Source organism: Pholis gunnellus (assembly GCF_910591455.1).
Source record: "Pholis gunnellus genome assembly, chromosome: 23".
Taxonomy (NCBI): Eukaryota; Metazoa; Chordata; class Actinopteri; order Perciformes; family Pholidae; genus Pholis; species Pholis gunnellus.
In genome coordinates this window covers 12,354,681-12,372,613 of record NC_136550.1, presented here as the reverse complement: position 1 = coordinate 12,372,613, position 17,933 = coordinate 12,354,681, and the positions used below count along the sequence as shown (strand labels likewise).

The 17,933-nt window shown below is 45.9% G+C and overlaps 1 protein-coding gene across 1 annotated transcript in view; it reads right to left on the bottom strand.

The window, feature by feature from the left end:
- Positions 1 to 192: 192 nt before the first annotated feature.
- kirrel1a (kirre like nephrin family adhesion molecule 1a) overlaps positions 193 to 17,933 on the bottom strand; it is a 28,176-nt gene continuing 10,435 nt past the window's right edge. Inside the window, exons 2-15 of the mRNA XM_079185208.1 lie at positions 13,754 to 13,903; positions 11,066 to 11,215; positions 10,824 to 10,981; positions 10,568 to 10,718; positions 10,104 to 10,209; positions 9,496 to 9,644; positions 9,173 to 9,300; positions 8,249 to 8,375; positions 7,868 to 7,968; positions 6,306 to 6,522; positions 5,630 to 5,737; positions 5,232 to 5,359; positions 4,836 to 4,913; positions 193 to 2,794 (exon numbers count right to left, since the gene is read on the bottom strand). Coding sequence (XP_079041334.1) covers positions 2,036 to 2,794; positions 4,836 to 4,913; positions 5,232 to 5,359; positions 5,630 to 5,737; positions 6,306 to 6,522; positions 7,868 to 7,968; positions 8,249 to 8,375; positions 9,173 to 9,300; positions 9,496 to 9,644; positions 10,104 to 10,209; positions 10,568 to 10,718; positions 10,824 to 10,981; positions 11,066 to 11,215; positions 13,754 to 13,903 — 2,510 coding nt within the window. The 3' untranslated portion in view covers positions 193 to 2,035. The remainder of the gene's footprint in view (positions 2,795 to 4,835; positions 4,914 to 5,231; positions 5,360 to 5,629; positions 5,738 to 6,305; positions 6,523 to 7,867; positions 7,969 to 8,248; positions 8,376 to 9,172; positions 9,301 to 9,495; positions 9,645 to 10,103; positions 10,210 to 10,567; positions 10,719 to 10,823; positions 10,982 to 11,065; positions 11,216 to 13,753; positions 13,904 to 17,933) is intronic.

Below are 17,933 nucleotides of genomic sequence, written 5' to 3'. Positions count from 1 at the left end.
ACACACAACTATTGTAATTATTTGGTATATTATTATTATCTTTATTTAATAATGTATCCTTACTGTGATCTTAAAAGACCCTACAATCATATACCTTATTGGAGCCCATGCTGTGAATTTGTCATAAACAATGCCCATCCCCATCTTCCCAAAGACGACCAACTCTGCTTTTATATAAAAAACAGTGCTTTTATTTATGTAATACTGTGGAAAAATAATTACATACCATTTTTAAAAAATATTGAAGATAATGAAATTAAAAAATGAGAGTTTGATAACGTTCGTTGTACATCTTTTGAACAGTTGTCTCTGCTACGAAGAACAGTACAATAAGATAAACATTGGGTTTTTCTAAATTCAAAGACACAATAATACAGGATACAGTCCTACCAGAGGTATAAAAGTACTGTAACAGGATTGTGAGAGAAAATGATATGGACATATACTGAAACACACACCCGCACACTTAAGACACAGACATGCACACACATACTGTATACACACACGGGCATGCATACAATAGCCGCGCGCACACTGGAATCGGGCGCTGCGTGTTTACAGTATGCTTCCCATACGCGCGCAGTCATTCACACATCTATACAAACACACTGTACAAATCGATGTGCGTGCCAATGCCCACACACTCCTTCTTGATCTCTCTCTCACACTCGCACACCCACACACTCGCAGTCATACATTACTACACGTCAATATTGTGGACAAGCCTTCATTGAACCTCTCTCCATACACATTCTCCTCCGGCCGTTTTTTTTTTTTTTTTTTTTGGCAGACAGACGATGAGGAATGATTCAAAATGGAAATGTGCGACATGTTCCCCTATAAGGCCACTCAGTTCTAAATCCAACATCTGTGTTTTTCTCTCTGTCTCTGCACCACGCTTGTAGTTAGGAGCTCAGAGGGAAAAAAAGGGCTCCAGCCTACGAAAATGTCTGGGAATGACTCAAGGCCCCCGAGCCTGCTTTGTAAAGCAACAGTCACCAATAGAAGGAGCGTCTACTGCATATACATGGTCTAAGGTGAAGAACAACATGAACACTTGGCACTAGGTTTCTTTTATGTACTGATATACCCTTCCTGAATTCAGGCTCTGCTGTTGACACAAGTCGTCACTCCGTCTCAGCGGAATCCCCCCGGGCAGGCTTCCGAGCTAAGCGGGCTCACGTTCAAACGTTTGGTCCATACATACACATTACATGTTTTACATTGACAAAAATAATTCTGTAATGTTAAAAAATAGAATACAAAGCTCTAGTCTGGTGTGCAAATGAAAAGAAGACATTACACAGATATAGATAAGGGACGTCTAAGCATGAATACTGTCGATGCGGTGCAAAATGATGACAACCCTCCCAACGCCGTCCCGGCCGCAACACACTCCCACACGCCGCCGAACAGGTGTGATGGCATGTACCACTGTACAGAAGGGCATTCTGGGATACTATATATATATATGTGCTCTATGATGATTGAATAAGACATCCAGCGAAAAAAAAAAAAGAAAAAAAAAGATGGTGGCCAGAAATGACTTCCACTGGTTCAGCATTTACCGTATTTGACAGTCTTGTCAGTTTTGCCTTAAGACGTTCTCGCTCATCATTTACAAAGTCAGTTCATAGCAAAAGATCTGTGTACTCTCGTCCTCTCTCTGGTTCTTGCTCTCTGTCCCAGTCTTGATTGTGACTTTCGCCGTCCGCTCTTTCAGAGCTCAGATAAACAAACACATCGGGAGTGAGGGAATTCAAAATTGTGTGGAATTTCCCTTCCCTGTCTCACTAAAGCTCCTTCTTCACCGCTCGTCTCGTATTTCTCTCCGCGTTTCTCATACGCTCTCTGTCTCGTGGGCACGGTCTTCTGACTGTGCACTGTGTGTGATGTTTGTCTGAGTTCTGTAGTGTGTGTCTGTGTTAGTGTGTGCAAATCTATGATCATGTGTGTTTTTTGGGATGTGACGCTATTTATAAGATGCTTCCTCATGCTCTGCTAAGACAGTGAGGTGGTTCTGCATCCCTCCGTCTCACACATGAGTCTGCATCCTCTGTGTGTGTCGGCTGTGGGAGTAGTCAGAGTGTTGCGAGGTGTAGGAGAAGCGAGTGGAGCTGCCGTACTTCCCTAGTCCAGTCTCTGATCCTGAGGGAGCAGGACCCCCGGGACCCACGCCGACCCCAGGGCCCCCCAATCCGGGTCCCAACCCGGGTCCCACCCCGGGTCCCACTCCGGGTCCCACTCCGGGTCCCACCCCGGGTCCCACTCCGGGTCCCACCCCAGGCCCCACCCCGGATCCCACCCCGTACATCTCATAGGATGGGCAGGCCTCCAACGTGGCCAGGCTGGACGGGGCGAAACCCATGCGGTAGGTCTGGTAATGCGAGGGGTATCCGTAGTTGTCGTAGGCCAGCTGGGAAGTGGAGTCCAGGAGGCTGCAGTCTCCTGGGAAGTCACTGGCAACGGGGGCGGGGTTAGGCGGGGGCTGCTGGCTCTGGCCCGCGCGGGTGAAGGTGTTGAACTGGGCGTAGCTGATGTGGGACAGTCTGGAGGGAGGCCGGGGGTCATAGCAGGCCTGGGGGCGGCCTGGGGAGGTGAGGGGCCCCGGGGGACCAGGGGCTCCTCCGCTGGCCGTGGCTCCCGAGCCTCCGGCACTGCTGCTGATAGATGCAGCTCCCCCTGGTGTTCCCGCAGGGGAGCGGTAGTCAGAATAGTGCAAGGTGGAGCGGGAGGCGGGGCGGCCTTCATCGTGGGTGGAGGCTCGCACGTTGTAGTAGCCATTGGTGGGGTCCTGAAGACAGAGGCAGAGACAAGCACCAAGAGACAAAAGCACAGAGTGGGCATTAAGGAAAGATATGATGAGGGGAAATATGTTTCCTATATGCCAGTGTTTGGATTCATAGAATCAAAAAGACTATAATAAGAGAATCCCTTTTTTTGATGAGATTAACAAGAAAACTGAAATTCTGAAGTGATCATTTCTGTCCAAAGCTTTCACGAGACTCCATGTTCAATCCCAGATTGTCTGGTTGAAGGAAGGACACACACATCATATTGCTTTACTGTTACTTCTGACATGATTCTGCCACCACGTTGTCTCTCATGTACCCGACTTCACCCCCCCACCCAACTTCGTCTGACTGCTTCAGTGCTTCAGGCGGCGGGGAGAGAAATAAATAAGTCTGGCTGAGGCTGTTGTCGGAGGCTGATCTAACCATCACCTGGGGTGGATTCATGTCTGTGTTTCTTCAAAGTGATCCAAGGCAGCACTCCAGCTAGAGGGCTGGTTTGCCCTCACAAAATATTCATGGGGGGGGGTTCAACAGAACATTTTGGCAGCTTTACGCGTGAAAATACATTCATCATCTAAGCCCAGCCCCACAGTGTCAAAATGTATAAATGATGCATGGCAGCTGAATGGGCAGGGTATGCCTAAACAGCCTTCATCTTTTTTTAATTTATTTCCAATTGTTGTGTTTTTTGTCTTTACACATCTTCGAATGAGAGAGAAAACCTTTTCAGCAATCAGCAAAGCTAGTGGCCTCACGGCCCTGGATGAGAGTGAGGGGCAGAGAAGGCTGGGAACTCAAAATTAAAGGAAAATAATAAAAGAAAAGCCAACTACACTGCAGAAATATGTTTGTCTAAAACATCCTCCTCTAGTATCCTCAGAGATATTGAGTGCTATACTAACAGTAAGTTTAAAGGTCACTAGTTTAGAGGACAGAACGAGGTCTAAATACTGCTGAGGCTTGAGACAGCTGAGGGGATTTTGTACCGGAGGTGGAATTGTTTTAACTGGACTGTAGTCATAAGCAATAAGTCATATTTGCTGGCCAACAGCAGTTAGATAAACAGCAGCCTCTTTGGTTATGTTCTTATTCACTGAACAGTTACTTTATATAAGACCATGACAGTCAAATGAAGGGGCAACAACTATGGAAATCATTTAATGCAAACGACTGTGGACGTTTCATGTGTTTATTAAAGGTGCAAAACATTTAATACCTTTCATATTTTATAGTAGCTAATACTTACATATTTTAGTCTATGCAGCAGTTTGTTTTCCAGTTTAGATGAACTGGGATTTAGTTGCTAATCTGATTTTGCCTTTTTGAATTAAACCTGCATTGAATATTGACGTGTGCAGTCCAGACTGGAGCTGTCTTTGTCTGGTCTTTGTCTTCTCCTGGCTGCTGCAGAGGCACATGTGCACCCTCTAGAGGGTCAAACGGGAAACTTTAGAATAACATGTTTTTCTTTATGGAATGAAACTTTTAAAACCTATAAATATTACACTTGTATAAATGAATAAAACATCAAACTCAATATTTGAAGTTGCAATGAACTATCACTTACACACCTGTTTTCTAAAAGGAAAAATCAATACTTCAATGCAGCTGGATTTTTGAGATCAAATCAGTTGTCAGTTGGGATTGTATATAAATGAATAAGGCTTCATTCATAATATTAAAATCTATAAAATACTGTTAAATCTGATTATCATTTCTGTCAGGTAGACACTTCCACCAGAAAACAAACGCTGCTCCTCATTGGATGAAAGTCATTAATGAGTCAGATATTTGCAGCCCCTGAGGTATAAATAGAATGAAACATTGCACCAAAATGAACTCCACAAGACCTCACTTTGACACTGGCATCATTTTAGTACAAACGTTTTGTTGATTGTGACTTTTTGTATTGAACATGTGTGTTTTTCTACCTATTTCTGTACCTGTTACTATACCACCTCACTGAATTGAGTCATTTCTGAGTCTGTTTAGAACAGTCTGCTTCCGGATTTGATGCAAACGAGTGTTTAATGAGCTCACCTTGAGGTCATACTCCTGGCGGGTGTCCAGGGTGTCGCTGCGGAGGTCAGACTTGAGCTCTATGTCATCTTTAAAGGGCTGATTGGAAGGAGAGAAGGACACAGAGGGGAGAAACTAAACCGTCAAACAACAAAACAAAAACAAAAAGGAGGAGAGAAGGTGCCATAACAAAACGGAAGAGGGAAGGAGGCAACAGAATATGACAGGAAAAGAGAAAATGGAATTCAAAGTGTTAAAAGGAGCGATTACAGGGGAAAACACAGTATGTTTTTAGTCAAAAGGTGCAGTGTGGGGTGTAGGGAGAGGTTACTGAGTTAATGTGAGTTTTTCTTTTCTGCAACTACAGGCTGTGTAAACAGTGTACGGCCCAAGCACACATATCCCGCTGCCGCTCACCGAGTACATGGCCTTGACCATGCGCGAAGCCGTGGACACGCTGCCGGAGTCCTCCTCTAAGCTGTGGGTCTCCTTGTTTATCGTCTCCACCTTGATGTCGGGCTTACCCAGCGTGACCCCGCGCCGACCTGGAAGCAAAACACGGCAAGGTTGAATACAGCTGGACACACGCACCGCGGCCGGTGTGTTTTCACGAGCTGGAGGAGCAAGTTCAGGGGGGGGACCTACATCCATATGGTGGAGAGGAAGCTGTAGGGGTTTGATTTTCTTTGGTTTGCTGTAAGTCATTTGGTTCAGTGATGATGAGCATTCAAACCTCAAACATGAACAACTTCTACTGTACATGTAGATCTGGTTTTCATAGTGTATGTGTGAAGCACATGGAGAGTATGACTCACTGCCTTTGCGCTGCCGATAGAAGATCAAAACGAGGACCAGCAGAAAGATGAACAGGAGGATGGTAGAGCCCACCGTCCCACCAGCTATTATGCCCACCGGGACTTCCTCTGAAATGAGGGGGTGCGAGAGAAAAAGAGAGAGACAGAGAGAGAGAGAGAGATAGATTGAGTGAAGATGCAAATGTCTGTCTGTCGAAAGCTGCACAATCCAGATTGTAACGCAAAAAATACATCTTTCTAACCTAAGTTACATATGATAGACAAACAAAGTGAAAACAACATGTCTGATCTAAATGAACATTGTTTTTCAGGTTCTATTTTTCTCCGGTTAACGATGCTAACTGCCAAATTCCAAATTCAGAGCATGTCTATGATTGAGGTATGGCCTCCACACGGCTCACAGGGTTAGAAACCTAAAAACGACGTCCTCTCTTTTAGCATTTAGCAGATATTTTTGGGTAATTCTTTTTCACTTCTCAAGAGTTTTAAATAATGTAACGGTGCGATAACTAATTTAAAGCTGTGCATGTCTTGCTGTAATACTTTGTCAACTTCAGCATTCTACAAACTCAAATCAGCCGTTTTTCTCCTCTGCTGTTTTCCTGATGGAACCACTACATGCTGTCTTGTCTACATGTAGTGAAATTGAAGAAAATAATGAATTCATGAAACACACCGGTCTCCTCCAGCGTGATGATCATGGTGCCCGGGCCGAACGAGTTCCAGGCCGTGCAGTTGTAGGTGGACAGGAAGTCCGACTCCATCACATTGTTGATGGTGAGGGTGGAGAGGACGCCGCCACCCTCGGCTGACGGTTTGCTCTGCTCCACCGTGTACCTCTCCAGCAGGGTCCCCTTCTCCTTCTCCCACACGTTCTCCTTCCACGCCCACACCTGCAGCACACACACACACACACACACACAGGACGCCATATTAGATTATATCACAATGAGTAAGTTGTGTGGTAAAATTCTATTCACTCTATCTGAATAGATATTTTTTTTTTGATTGATTTGAATCAATGAATGAATCGTAACTGTAACAGGCCAATAAAACTAATCCCCTTCACACAGAGCTATAATAACAACTGCTGCACAATCACACCATAAATGTCATATGCATGCAGTAATGCACTCGTGCGTACACACAGACGAACACGTTAGTCTGCCGTATTAAATGTGTCCGCGTACAATTGTTCTTGTAAAAGCACCAAAGCATTAACACATCATGGAGCAAACTTAAATCATTTTACAGCTAAACAGTGTTTGAGTTACACAGATACATATATGGACAATAAACACTCTGAAGTGATGAAATACACATGAAACCTTTTTTCTTTTTGCTCAGCCTTTGTTTGAAAATGTTCTTGAAAAAGCAACGTCGGAAGGAGGACGGAACGGCAGAAATAAGACCCCATACATTCACACGGCTCGCATGTTATCACACGTTGTGCGTGACTTGCTAAAACCGGCAACCGCCTGTATGTTTCTGCAGACTGAAGTGGAGGTGGGTGAGGTTGACAGAGCTGGTGCGAATCTTGAACAGTCTCCAATTTTAAAGCCACTAAAAGCAGCTGTATTATTCAGCATTGAAGTACTGTACTAAGGCGAAGTTAATTATGCATAAACCCACATGTTCCCATAATCTGCCCACTTATTCCAGAGAAGGATAATCTCCTGGCTGTGGCGTTTACTGGGACAACTGTTCCTCTCCACTCCTTTATATTTTATAAATCTTTTTCTGTCCCAACCTCCGCCGCCTGCATTAGGAGCGCGCCCCTGCGAGTCACGATGGATCCGTCACAGAGGAACTACTACTACTGCGTCTCTGCGATACGGCCGAGTGGAGAAAGCATCTGGGCTGATTTCTGACGCAGGAGCTAAAAGTGGAGCGGCTTAGTGTTAGTGTTGGTTTGTTTATGTGACGGGACGGAGGGAAATTCTGTGAGAGTTTGAGGGTGAGTCACCGCTCAAAAAGAAAAGGGGACAGTGCCTAAAAGCATTTACCGTGCAGGAGGAGGGCCATTTAGGAACAGGACTGTACAGTAACAGTGAAAGACAAATCGCTGTCAGACTGAAAAGGTACAACCTTATGCTCTATGTGATCAAAGCGTTTCCTAGTTTGTCAGATTCTTTTGTCTGAATAATTGATTCCGGGCTAAAATGTGGACATTTATCATCGTGGGTTTGATGCCAGAAATGTTTCCTTTTTTCCCCATTTTCTCATGTTTTCACTTACAATCTTGTCTGGAGGAGGTGTACTGGTTATGTAGCATTTCACCTCTCCTCTCTCCCCCTTCACTGCATACTGGACTGGATCACTGGAGATGATGGGGGGACCTGCATTGATCAAACACGAGAGGACATGTGAGTGTATGGGAAAGAGAGAAATAAAACAAATCACTCTTAAATGCGAGAAACGGCAAACATCATATTCACGCCTGGTGTTTTGACCTTCCCAAGCCCGTTCAAGGTGAATTGAATTACGTTCAAAATAAATGCCCACCACTTTGGACTTACACAACTTATTTTTTCAATTACTGACAAGCTGCCCTTTTAGAGAGTGCATGGTTTTCATGTACAGGCAGTGAAACATTCAATTGTGTGGATGTTCTCTGACCGTTGACGGTGAGCGTGACCTCGGTCTCTCCTACTCCGATCCGTGGGACGATGGCCTTACATACATACTGGCCGGCATCCGCTTGGCTCACCGACTTCAGATACAGCTGGTTGCTGTTACTCAGAACCTGTGGGGGAGTGAACCAAAAAGGACACAAATATAAACAAGACAAATTTGCTAAACACGGGGACTACCAAAATAAAAGCCCACATGGGCATAAGTAGAAGAGAGGCGAATGTATTGCACCTCCCCCTATTTACCTTTGTTTGTGTAACTGATTATGTTGCATATTTATTTGAGTATATTTGTTCTACTACTCTGACCCTAACTGGTTAACAATACAAACTTGCACATCACAAAGGTTTTGCAGTTGCCTAGCAACCACATCTATTGGAAAATTAGCTGTGGGAAAATTACGGCTAAATATGAAACCACCTAGAGAGAGAGAGAGAGGGGGGGAGAGAGAGAGAGAGAGAGAGAGAGAGAGAGAGAGAGAGAGAGAGAGAGAGAGAGAGAGAGAGAGACCTGAACAAGACTGATTAGATAGACGTCGGTGCATGTCAGTCCATGAGGCAGGCTGCATTTACTCTAACTGTATTGTGAGTCAGAGCAAAAACATTAATGTTCACATACACCTATTAGCCATCACTTTAGCTTCTGGCTGGTGTACGCAGTGGATGTTATATATATATATATATATATATATATATATATATTACAGTCATTGAATTTATTTATAATGTAATCTGACCTTAAGTTCAAAAGAAAATGAGAAAAAGAGGCCATGACAGGGCAGAAGAGAAGAAAGACATCTAGGTGTACGGACAGACAGATACACTGAATGACAGGCTGCATTAGTGAAAGATGGGAGAAGATAGAGTGAACTGTAAAAATAGTGGGAAGCGTGGGCTCTTAGCTTCTTACCATGTTGGAACCCTTTTTGAACCAGGTGAGTGTGAGCGGAGGGTTTCCAGCCCATTTGCAGTTGAGGGTGACATCAGAGTCAACATCTACTGTTTTGGGCTGCGGCTCCACCAACAGAATTGGACCGACTGGAGACACAGAAACAGAGAGAGCAGTTCTTTGTTCAGCAACGGGTAATAATGCAGGAGGACTAAAGGGGAGAAGCTGCTCAGAGGAAAAAAGAAACACGTCGACGGTGTGTTTTAATCCTCTGACTCCAGACTGTAGCGAGTGAAGTGGGCCATGACGAGTTAACAAGGTGAGATGAGTATTGTGTGACTCACAGTGAACGTCCACCAGGATGCTGACGTTGGTCTTTCCCACAGCGTTGAAAACCAGACAGGAGACGGGCTCGGTGAAGAAGGAGTGGTCGGCCTTGGTGGTGAGCACACTCTCCCTGGCACCCTGCAGCACCACGCCGCCCTTAGCCCAACTGGGGTTCAAATATTATACACCATGAAAACATGTACACACCCTGGGACAACATATGTGACACGTATGAAAATGTCTTTTTCCCTTTGGCCACAGGAGGTGGATTTAAGAATGCACACTCCTTTCAAAATGAAGAAACACAAACCACAGACATTTGAAACAAAAAACAGATCAAAGATTCTTTATATGGAATTCAGAGCGAGTCTGTTGCCTCCACACGGCTCTCAACATGGAGACGGCTGGGCCGGTGGCTAGCTGCTAACAGTGCTAGCAACAAACGGTGCTAACAGGTACAACAAGGCATTAACACACAGAGGGAGAGTGACTTCCTTCTCTGCTCAGGTAGACATTACTCATTACTAATAGTTATTTTGCTGTTATATTATCGCTCTGAATCCTGTAAATAGAGCCTTTCAAACCAAAAAGAGAATGACAATGTGCTTCGTATGTGGATGCAGACCTGTAGCCCATAATAGGAGGGTTGGCGTGAGCCTGGCAGGTGAAGGTGACTCTGTCCCCCTCCAGGACAGAGCGAGGCTCAATGGACAAGGTCACTGTCGGTGGATCTGGAAGGGAAAGAGAGAGAGAGTCACATAACAGCAGCCTTACTGCATCTAATATATGCTGCAATCTGGAGGACAGTTTGATGCAAAATGGCTGCCATGCATTACTTAGTAATAGCTATAAAACATTCAGCGGCTGGCAGATGTTTTACGTTTCAAAATATGACGCCATGTTGCTTTTAATTTGTCTGAAATGTAATAAATACTCATGTACGTGGTAATAAGCAGGGTAGTGTAATTATATATTACGTTCCCATTCTTCTTTCAATGGGGACGTAACATTTCTTGTGTTTTTTTGCAAATGCAACGACACTTCCTGAGTTAGAATCAGCTTCCGTCTCTGTTCTATGTCATTGCTTACGGTGAACGTTGAGGGTGACAGTTGTGCTTTTTCCGGTGGGAACAGCCAGGTTGGTGGCCACACAGCTGTAGTTCCTCCCAGTGTCGGAGTCGACAGGGTGGATGGGCAGGTAGCTACGTGTGGTCACCCTCTTCCTGTCTGGAAGCACCTCCTGATCATGACGGAGGGCAGAGAGGCATTGATCAAACATCTACAACACAGATCAAATACTGTACAAATGTTTCATGAATGTGCGTGTTCAGTGTGACTGACTTACAGTGGTACTGGCAGCCCCGTCCACAGGCAGACCATCTTTAAGCCACTCGATCATAGACGGCGGTTTAGCCCCTCGAGACACGCAGCTCAGGTTGTAGGACTCCCCCGCATTCAGCAACACCTCCGGACCCCCATCGATAACTGGGTTGTCTGGGGGGACTGGGGCGGGAGAAGAGAGTGTTTAGAAACGTCTCACATACTTTCAATGGGCATGTGCGCCGACACACAGGCACACAAACGTACTGAGGACGGTGAGTTTGGCCCTCCTGGACCTCAGGGCGGCATCAGGGGCCTGGCACTCGTACAGGGAGTCATCAGACAGATCGGCGGACAGGATCTCCAGGTTGTACTGGCCCAACTCCTGCACGCGCAGCACGCGGTACCTGGGCCAGGCTGGGACACAGAGACAGACACGGCACATCAAGTAACAGAACAGAACTTTTAGATCCACTTTTATATCTGACTTGGGTGGCTTTTTATATCTAAAAAACGTGGCAGCACGTGGCAGTTTGTGCTGATAAGTAAACATCAAGTTTGTGTCATGAATGGAGCCAAAATGACACCATGAATGGCCACTTGATGCGCTCGACATTCACAAACACACTGGCATGTCCAAACATACTCATTCTCACACACACACACACACACAATCGAACACACGCAGCCCAGCCTCTCCGATCCTTCCTCTCCCTTCCCCCATCCGCCACACAGCCCAGCTGTGTCGCTGCTGTACATTCTCACCGTTAGGTGGCATCCATGCTCTCTCTCACCAGCAGGGGGAAAAGATGAATGCATTATGACAGCAACGTTTTAGAGGACTCAAATCGACTCCAGTCCGTGGTGCAGAATTCATGTTTGCTGCCCAGACGTAGATCGCATGTGAAATTCGCTACGTCGTCTCCATGTGCAGCGCCCGAATTGATCTGGCTGCTCGCCTAACCTTGTGTGTCCTTGCTTCTGCACGCGTGTGTGTGTGTGTGCTTTGTATATACGTGCATTTGCATGTGAAATGTTGAGAGCGAGAAAGCGTATGAAAAGCCCAGAGAACTAGGGGTGGGGGGGTGGGGGGGGGGGGGGGGGGGGGGGCAGAGGGACAGAGCCTCATACACAAACACACACACGCCTGTGTGTGTGTGTGTGTGTGTGTGTGTACGTGTGCACGAAGTGGCCAGTGTTCATTCACGTTTTCATTTAAAAGCTTTGGCTTGAAGCACTGGACCATTACAGTAACAATATGATTCAGAGAAAGGGAGGGAGAAGAAAGGGAGGGAGGGACAGGAAGAATGGAGACAGGACAGACGAGGAAAGAAGGGACAGAAGGGATGACAGAAAGGAAGCATGAACTGAGAGTGTGTCAAGCAAGATGAGGGTGAGGAGAGAGACATGGTAGGGAAGTTAAATGGAGAATAGGAGAGAGGGCTCAGTGCAACAGAGGCGGCCGAAAGAAGGAGAACAAGAGGGAGGGAAAGGAGCGAGGGAGCTTAGAGGAGGAGGTCGCAGAGGAATAGCATGACAGAGAGGAGAGGAGAGGAGAGGAGAGGAGAGGAGAGGGTAATAAAGGCCAAAATCATAACATACAGTAGATGAGAAGGAGAATGGAAGAAACAGAAAGGAAAGGAAAGTATACTGTGGGAAGCAAAGAAAAGGAAAGGGGAGGAAAGTCTATACATAAAAAAAGCAGAATATTAAAGCAGAAAGTTCCAAGAAAACAACAGCAATATCAACAAAACACAAGGCAGCAGCATGTCACGAATGATGCCGTCTCCCTCGGGACCGATCAGTTAAAATTGGGCCCACTTGCTCTGACCAGTAATTGCACGGCCCCCTTTGGGCTAATCAGTGCAATCCAGAAGAATCTGCAACGCAGCGATGAGATGCATCATTCCCCCAAGTTTTGTCAAAGTCAGACAAGCGCTGTCTTAAATCGTTGTTGACACACAGACAGGCGGGAGACTTAATAAATCAAACTGGGAAGTTCATCCCGAGGGACAAAAATGCAAAGACGAACTGGAGTGAACAGGAAGGGCAGCTGCACGATAGAATGAGGGCTACATGCATATCGGTTGATGTATCGGCCTCTCATTAAAAATAGGTATACTTTTACACAACAGTTATTAGCTAGTCGATGTCGCCCACTGATGATGTGATGCTCCTCAGCCGAGTTGAAGGGTGTCAATCAGTCAAATGTGCCCGAAGGAAGCATCGAGTTCCCCATCTAACATCGGATGAGACGTGCGGAGGAAGGTGGCCAAAGTTAACATCAGCCTGAATAAGCGCACAGTTTGTCACCTTGCTGTCTCAATCTAGCTGGAACTACAAACATATTTAGTCAAGGGCAAGGCAAAGCGTGCCGTGTGCAGCCTATCATAGCCGGTAGTTTAGTGGTTATCGTGACAACAAACATAACAGCTGATGAGCCTGAAGCTAAAATCTGCTAACATGGCTGTAGAGTCGTAGTCTGGTTCCTGGTTACTGCAGAGGTACGCCTTGGGATACAAGTCACTGGGTATGGACAGTATAGTTGGCATGCATGGTGTAACAGTGGTGCTTGTGCATTTGTATTTTTTTTCTGGGTCTAAAATTAGGTCCGGTTTTAATGCGAAGTTCATAAATGTTACGTGTGGGACCTCCGTGGCCTGAGTTTCAGTTTGAGCACAATTCCGGAGCGCTGCACTGCAAATATTGCCGCTGTAAGCACAAACTTTATACATTAAACATGTGTCGCCCCTCGGCACTCTGAAATGTGGCGTAACGAGCGAGCCGAGAACCAAAAAGAACTCAAGACATTCCCCAAAAAAAAAATATTCTACAGCTTCAGAAATGTTTGCCCATCAGCAGCTCCAATCCCAAAGTATCAGCATCAGCTTTTGGAAAAAGGCATCTTAGTCACATGCTGAACAGAGTGAAGGGAGCCCGAGTATGATGTCTCACCCCGGAGGTCCTCTCCGATGCCCAGAGCCAGGCCATCCTTGGTCCACTGAACAATGCCTGAGTAGTTGAAGACAACGCAGGACAGGATCACCCTCTGGCCCCGCACCACCGACTGGTCTGCCGGCTCCTGAGAGAACCTCGCTGTCCACACTGCAGAGACAGAGAGAGGATGGGAAATGGGAGAAAGGGTGGGGATAAGTTAGGGACTTTCTCATTTTCACAACTTGCTACTGCAACATCAGCCCAACCGCATATATAGCATATTATTGTGTCTGTGGGTTTTTTATGGTTAATTGATTGAGAACTGCATTCCCTCCCCGGCAGAAATGGAACGCCGTCTTTGATCACACGTTGGGCTTGCGGCCATCGACCGAGCGAAGAGCGGCGCGGAAAGACGGAGGTGTCAAACAAGGGGAAATCAGAATAGAGTTAGAGAAGAAGAAGAAAGAGGAAGAGAGAAGACGAAGAAGGTGGTTAACGCTGACTCAGGAGAGAGGAGCTGGGGGATCAAACAGGCAACTTCAGCCATAGGGTCTCTCGCACCCCTTTCTCTTCTCGCTCCTGACTTTTATTTCCTCAAAACTCTCCGGCCCTCCCTCCCCCGTCTCTCTCTCTCTCTTTCTCCCCTTCTTCATTCCTCCCTATGAGTCATCTCCCAGGCTTCCACTCCACAACCCAAACTACAGTGGCTTTCATTGTCTACTGGCCTCTCTCTCTCTCCCTCCAGTCTGTAGTCCACCACCAGAGCGGACAGACCAGCCATGGCCCACCGACCGACCGTCTGAAATGAGGAAGAAACGGGGGAAAAGCCGCCGTGCTATTGTTTCCGCGCTGTACGATGACAAGTTGTAATTAGCCGTCCCTTGACGACGTGACACCCGCACAATAGAGGAGAGGCAGTCACTGTGGAGGACTCGCATCGAAAATGTTTCTCTCTCTCTCCGTTCTGTCCCCGGCTTTCATTCCTCTCCCCTCTCCCACTTGTTATTTTCAAAGAATCTCGTACAGTAGATCATGAACCCAATGCTGCATAGTACCCCCCCCCCCACACACACACACACACACACACCTCCTCCTCCTCCTCAGCCATTACCTCTCTCCTTCTATTCTCTCTCTATAATGTTGTATGTCCTTTACCCAAATTGCTTTGCTTCACTCTCTGCTTCTCCCTCGATATGTATGCACCCCCACTCGCCTCCTCCACTTTGAACATCCATAATGCTGTCTATGAATGTCCTTTTGCCTGCACTGATTTCTCCCTCTTCCTCTCCTCCACCAGTGTGTACTGTACGCGCCTCCTCCTTTCTATATACATGCATAATGCTGTACATGTCCTTTTACCCATAATGCTTTCTATTTCTGTGTTCCTCCTCCTCGCTGGTTGGTAGGGGGTTAGAGGCGGACTGTCACAACTCATTTATCACATTAAATATCAGCCCTCCAGCACTTTCTCTCTCCCTTTCTTTCTCAGTCCCCTCCGTTCACCCGTCTCTCTCTTTTCTCACTTTTCATTTCCCTTCACTCCCTTTTCTTCACCTCCTACCATTTACATCTCTCCTTCTCACTTGTCCTCTTCACTTTTTTTTATCACCCCCCCCTTTCCTTCCCTCACACTTCTCCCTCAGAGCCCTCCGGCGCTTTACTGAAGGTTCCCATCTCTCTCACTATTTTTTAACAACTGCCATATGCCTCTTCTGCGGCCCACCTCCCAACCTCCCCCATCGTGACCCTCGGTCCCTATCTCTCACGTACACAGACATGCACTCTCCCCCTATCATGTCAGATTTGGTGGGATTTGCGGAGGTATAATACAAAGGAACCCAGTCATGCAAAAAGATTTCCTTACCAATCATAACAATGGCTTCTGACAGTGCAGCACATTAATATTCTGAGGATAAAGGAGATGTGCGAGGATACACGGGGAAAAGGGAATCAGATGCAGATGGAGCTCTGCAGCATGCATACCTAGAATAATTTAGCACTGAACCAGAATTAATAATAATGGGCGGCCCTTAATTTGCTCCCTGAGGATCACCCAAATGAACTGGATTAATAAGGTAAACAAAGCAAACATAGCAACAACAACTGGCGATGAAAAGTTGGGAAAATCATGTCAGATACTTCGCAAAGACTTCAACTGTAAACACTGACGAGGCGCCACAAGAATGCGAGTTTTCACCAGCCAGCAACCACCAAGTCCGGTGGCTCTCAGGAGCGCATACGGAGGCTGTCGTTCCCTGTTTGACGGCAACGTTAAGTGGTGAAAACATTCTAACTATAGCACGCACTTAAACTAATATTGATTTTTTTTTTTAGGTGTCTGAAATAAGTTTTGCTGCTGCCCCCCCCCCCCCGTCCACAGCAGTACACTGCTTTGTCTGTTTCTCCTAAACTCCATCAACGTAACACACTGACTCTGGATAAGTACCTCACACAACCCCACTTCAAAAAAGACAAACTATCCCTTTCAGGATTATTTTCCGAACGTGAAATTGTGTTGTTGCTCATTTGGTCATGAATAATTAACGTTATAGAAAAACACTTAAGATTTCAAACCAAGTTTTCGGAGGCTATCAAGACGGCTGTGTTTGAGTTGTGTCAGAGCTCGAGCAGTACTCCGGTTCAGCTGGCCCCAAAAATCACAATGTCTGGCTTCAACCACAGTCAGCCAGCCAGTTCTCAGAGCCCAAGGTGAAGTCTCAAAACATTTTTATTTACAATGGCTTGCTGGAAAAACACGAGGGTTGGGGAATATCTGACGAATGTATTGGCTGAATATATCAGCAGTTGTTGTTTTTTGGGAGATTTTTCTTTTTTAACCCGATCGCACAAAGAGGCCAGCAAAGGCTTCTTACATCTAACTAGATGAACTAGGGTTCATTTCCACCAAAACAGAGTTGGTCATTATTGCGACAGTGGAATGGCAAATAAGATAGTCCTAGTTGGGGGAAAGACCAAGAACGTGAAACCAGAAAGTGCACAGTTGTATTTGTCTGTTTATTAGAGTAAATCGGTGTACAAATATTTCCTTTTTTTTTTACATTTTGTGGCTCTTTGGCTGTTGAAATGCTTCACTAACATGCTCCCCAGATAGTTGCTAAATTTGCCTTTCTGCCATTTGGTGATGGGGAGCTCGTGTGCAGTGGGTTTGTCTGAGTGTTTTTCACTGCCTGCCTGCTACTGCTGCTGAAAACAAGTAGCAGGCTGTAAAAAACTAAATAATGAGCTGAAGGGTGCTAAAACGCTCCATAGATCTGAGAGGGACCACAGAATTCTCTGCATGTTTGTTATTATGTGTGACCCCCTCTCACATAAAAGTAGTCACGGGATGCACTGTAAATGTATAAAACATATTTATTATATCGCTCTATCTTTAGGAGGTGTGTGACGCTCCACCTCCTCCAGACAGAGCAGAAGGGATGCTGCTCATCTCAGCCCATTGGAGCACGTGCAGCAGTGATGTAGAGGTTATTTAACTAAGGTGGAGAATGTATAATCAGTAAGATATTTAGACTGACATAAACAAAAGGTAATTCTAGACAGTGTGATTTCTTTCAATTTCCCGTATGCACCCTAATCTACCAAAACTCATCCGTCTGACACTAATTACTGAGGATTTATACTGTCTTAAAAAGCAAGAAAAGCCTTTTTCTCACATATACATGGGTGTAAAGCGAGTTGAGCTGGGTTTAAACTACCACGCAACCTTGACAACAGCCTGAGGGCAAGCAAATCCTTTCCTCCACCACCTCAGATACGCTAGCTGGAGGTATTCCCTCAACTGCCTCAGTAAACCACAAACATAATCCAAACTGAACACTCCTGAGTGTGGGCTACACAATCTGCAGAGGAGAAAAACACCCATGCAAAGGCTGAGGACTGAAAACACTGACTCATTTAAACATGTGCTCATCGCCTTCTGATTTCCATATTACCCAGTTTAACACTTGTCAACACGAGTGTATGTGCGTGTGTGTGTGTGTGTTTAAGGAAGGAAATCTTCGCGCAGAGAGCAGCCAGAGCAAAGCTAAGACAAGCGAGTGTGTGTGAGGGAGCTTGTGTTCTTTCATTATGTGGGTTATGCTGCAGTGACAAATTTAGAGTGTGTCCTGATTTCCTTGAGTCACTGATCCCCCAAGACACCACCGGGAGCCTCCGAGCACCCTGTCCACACAAAGAC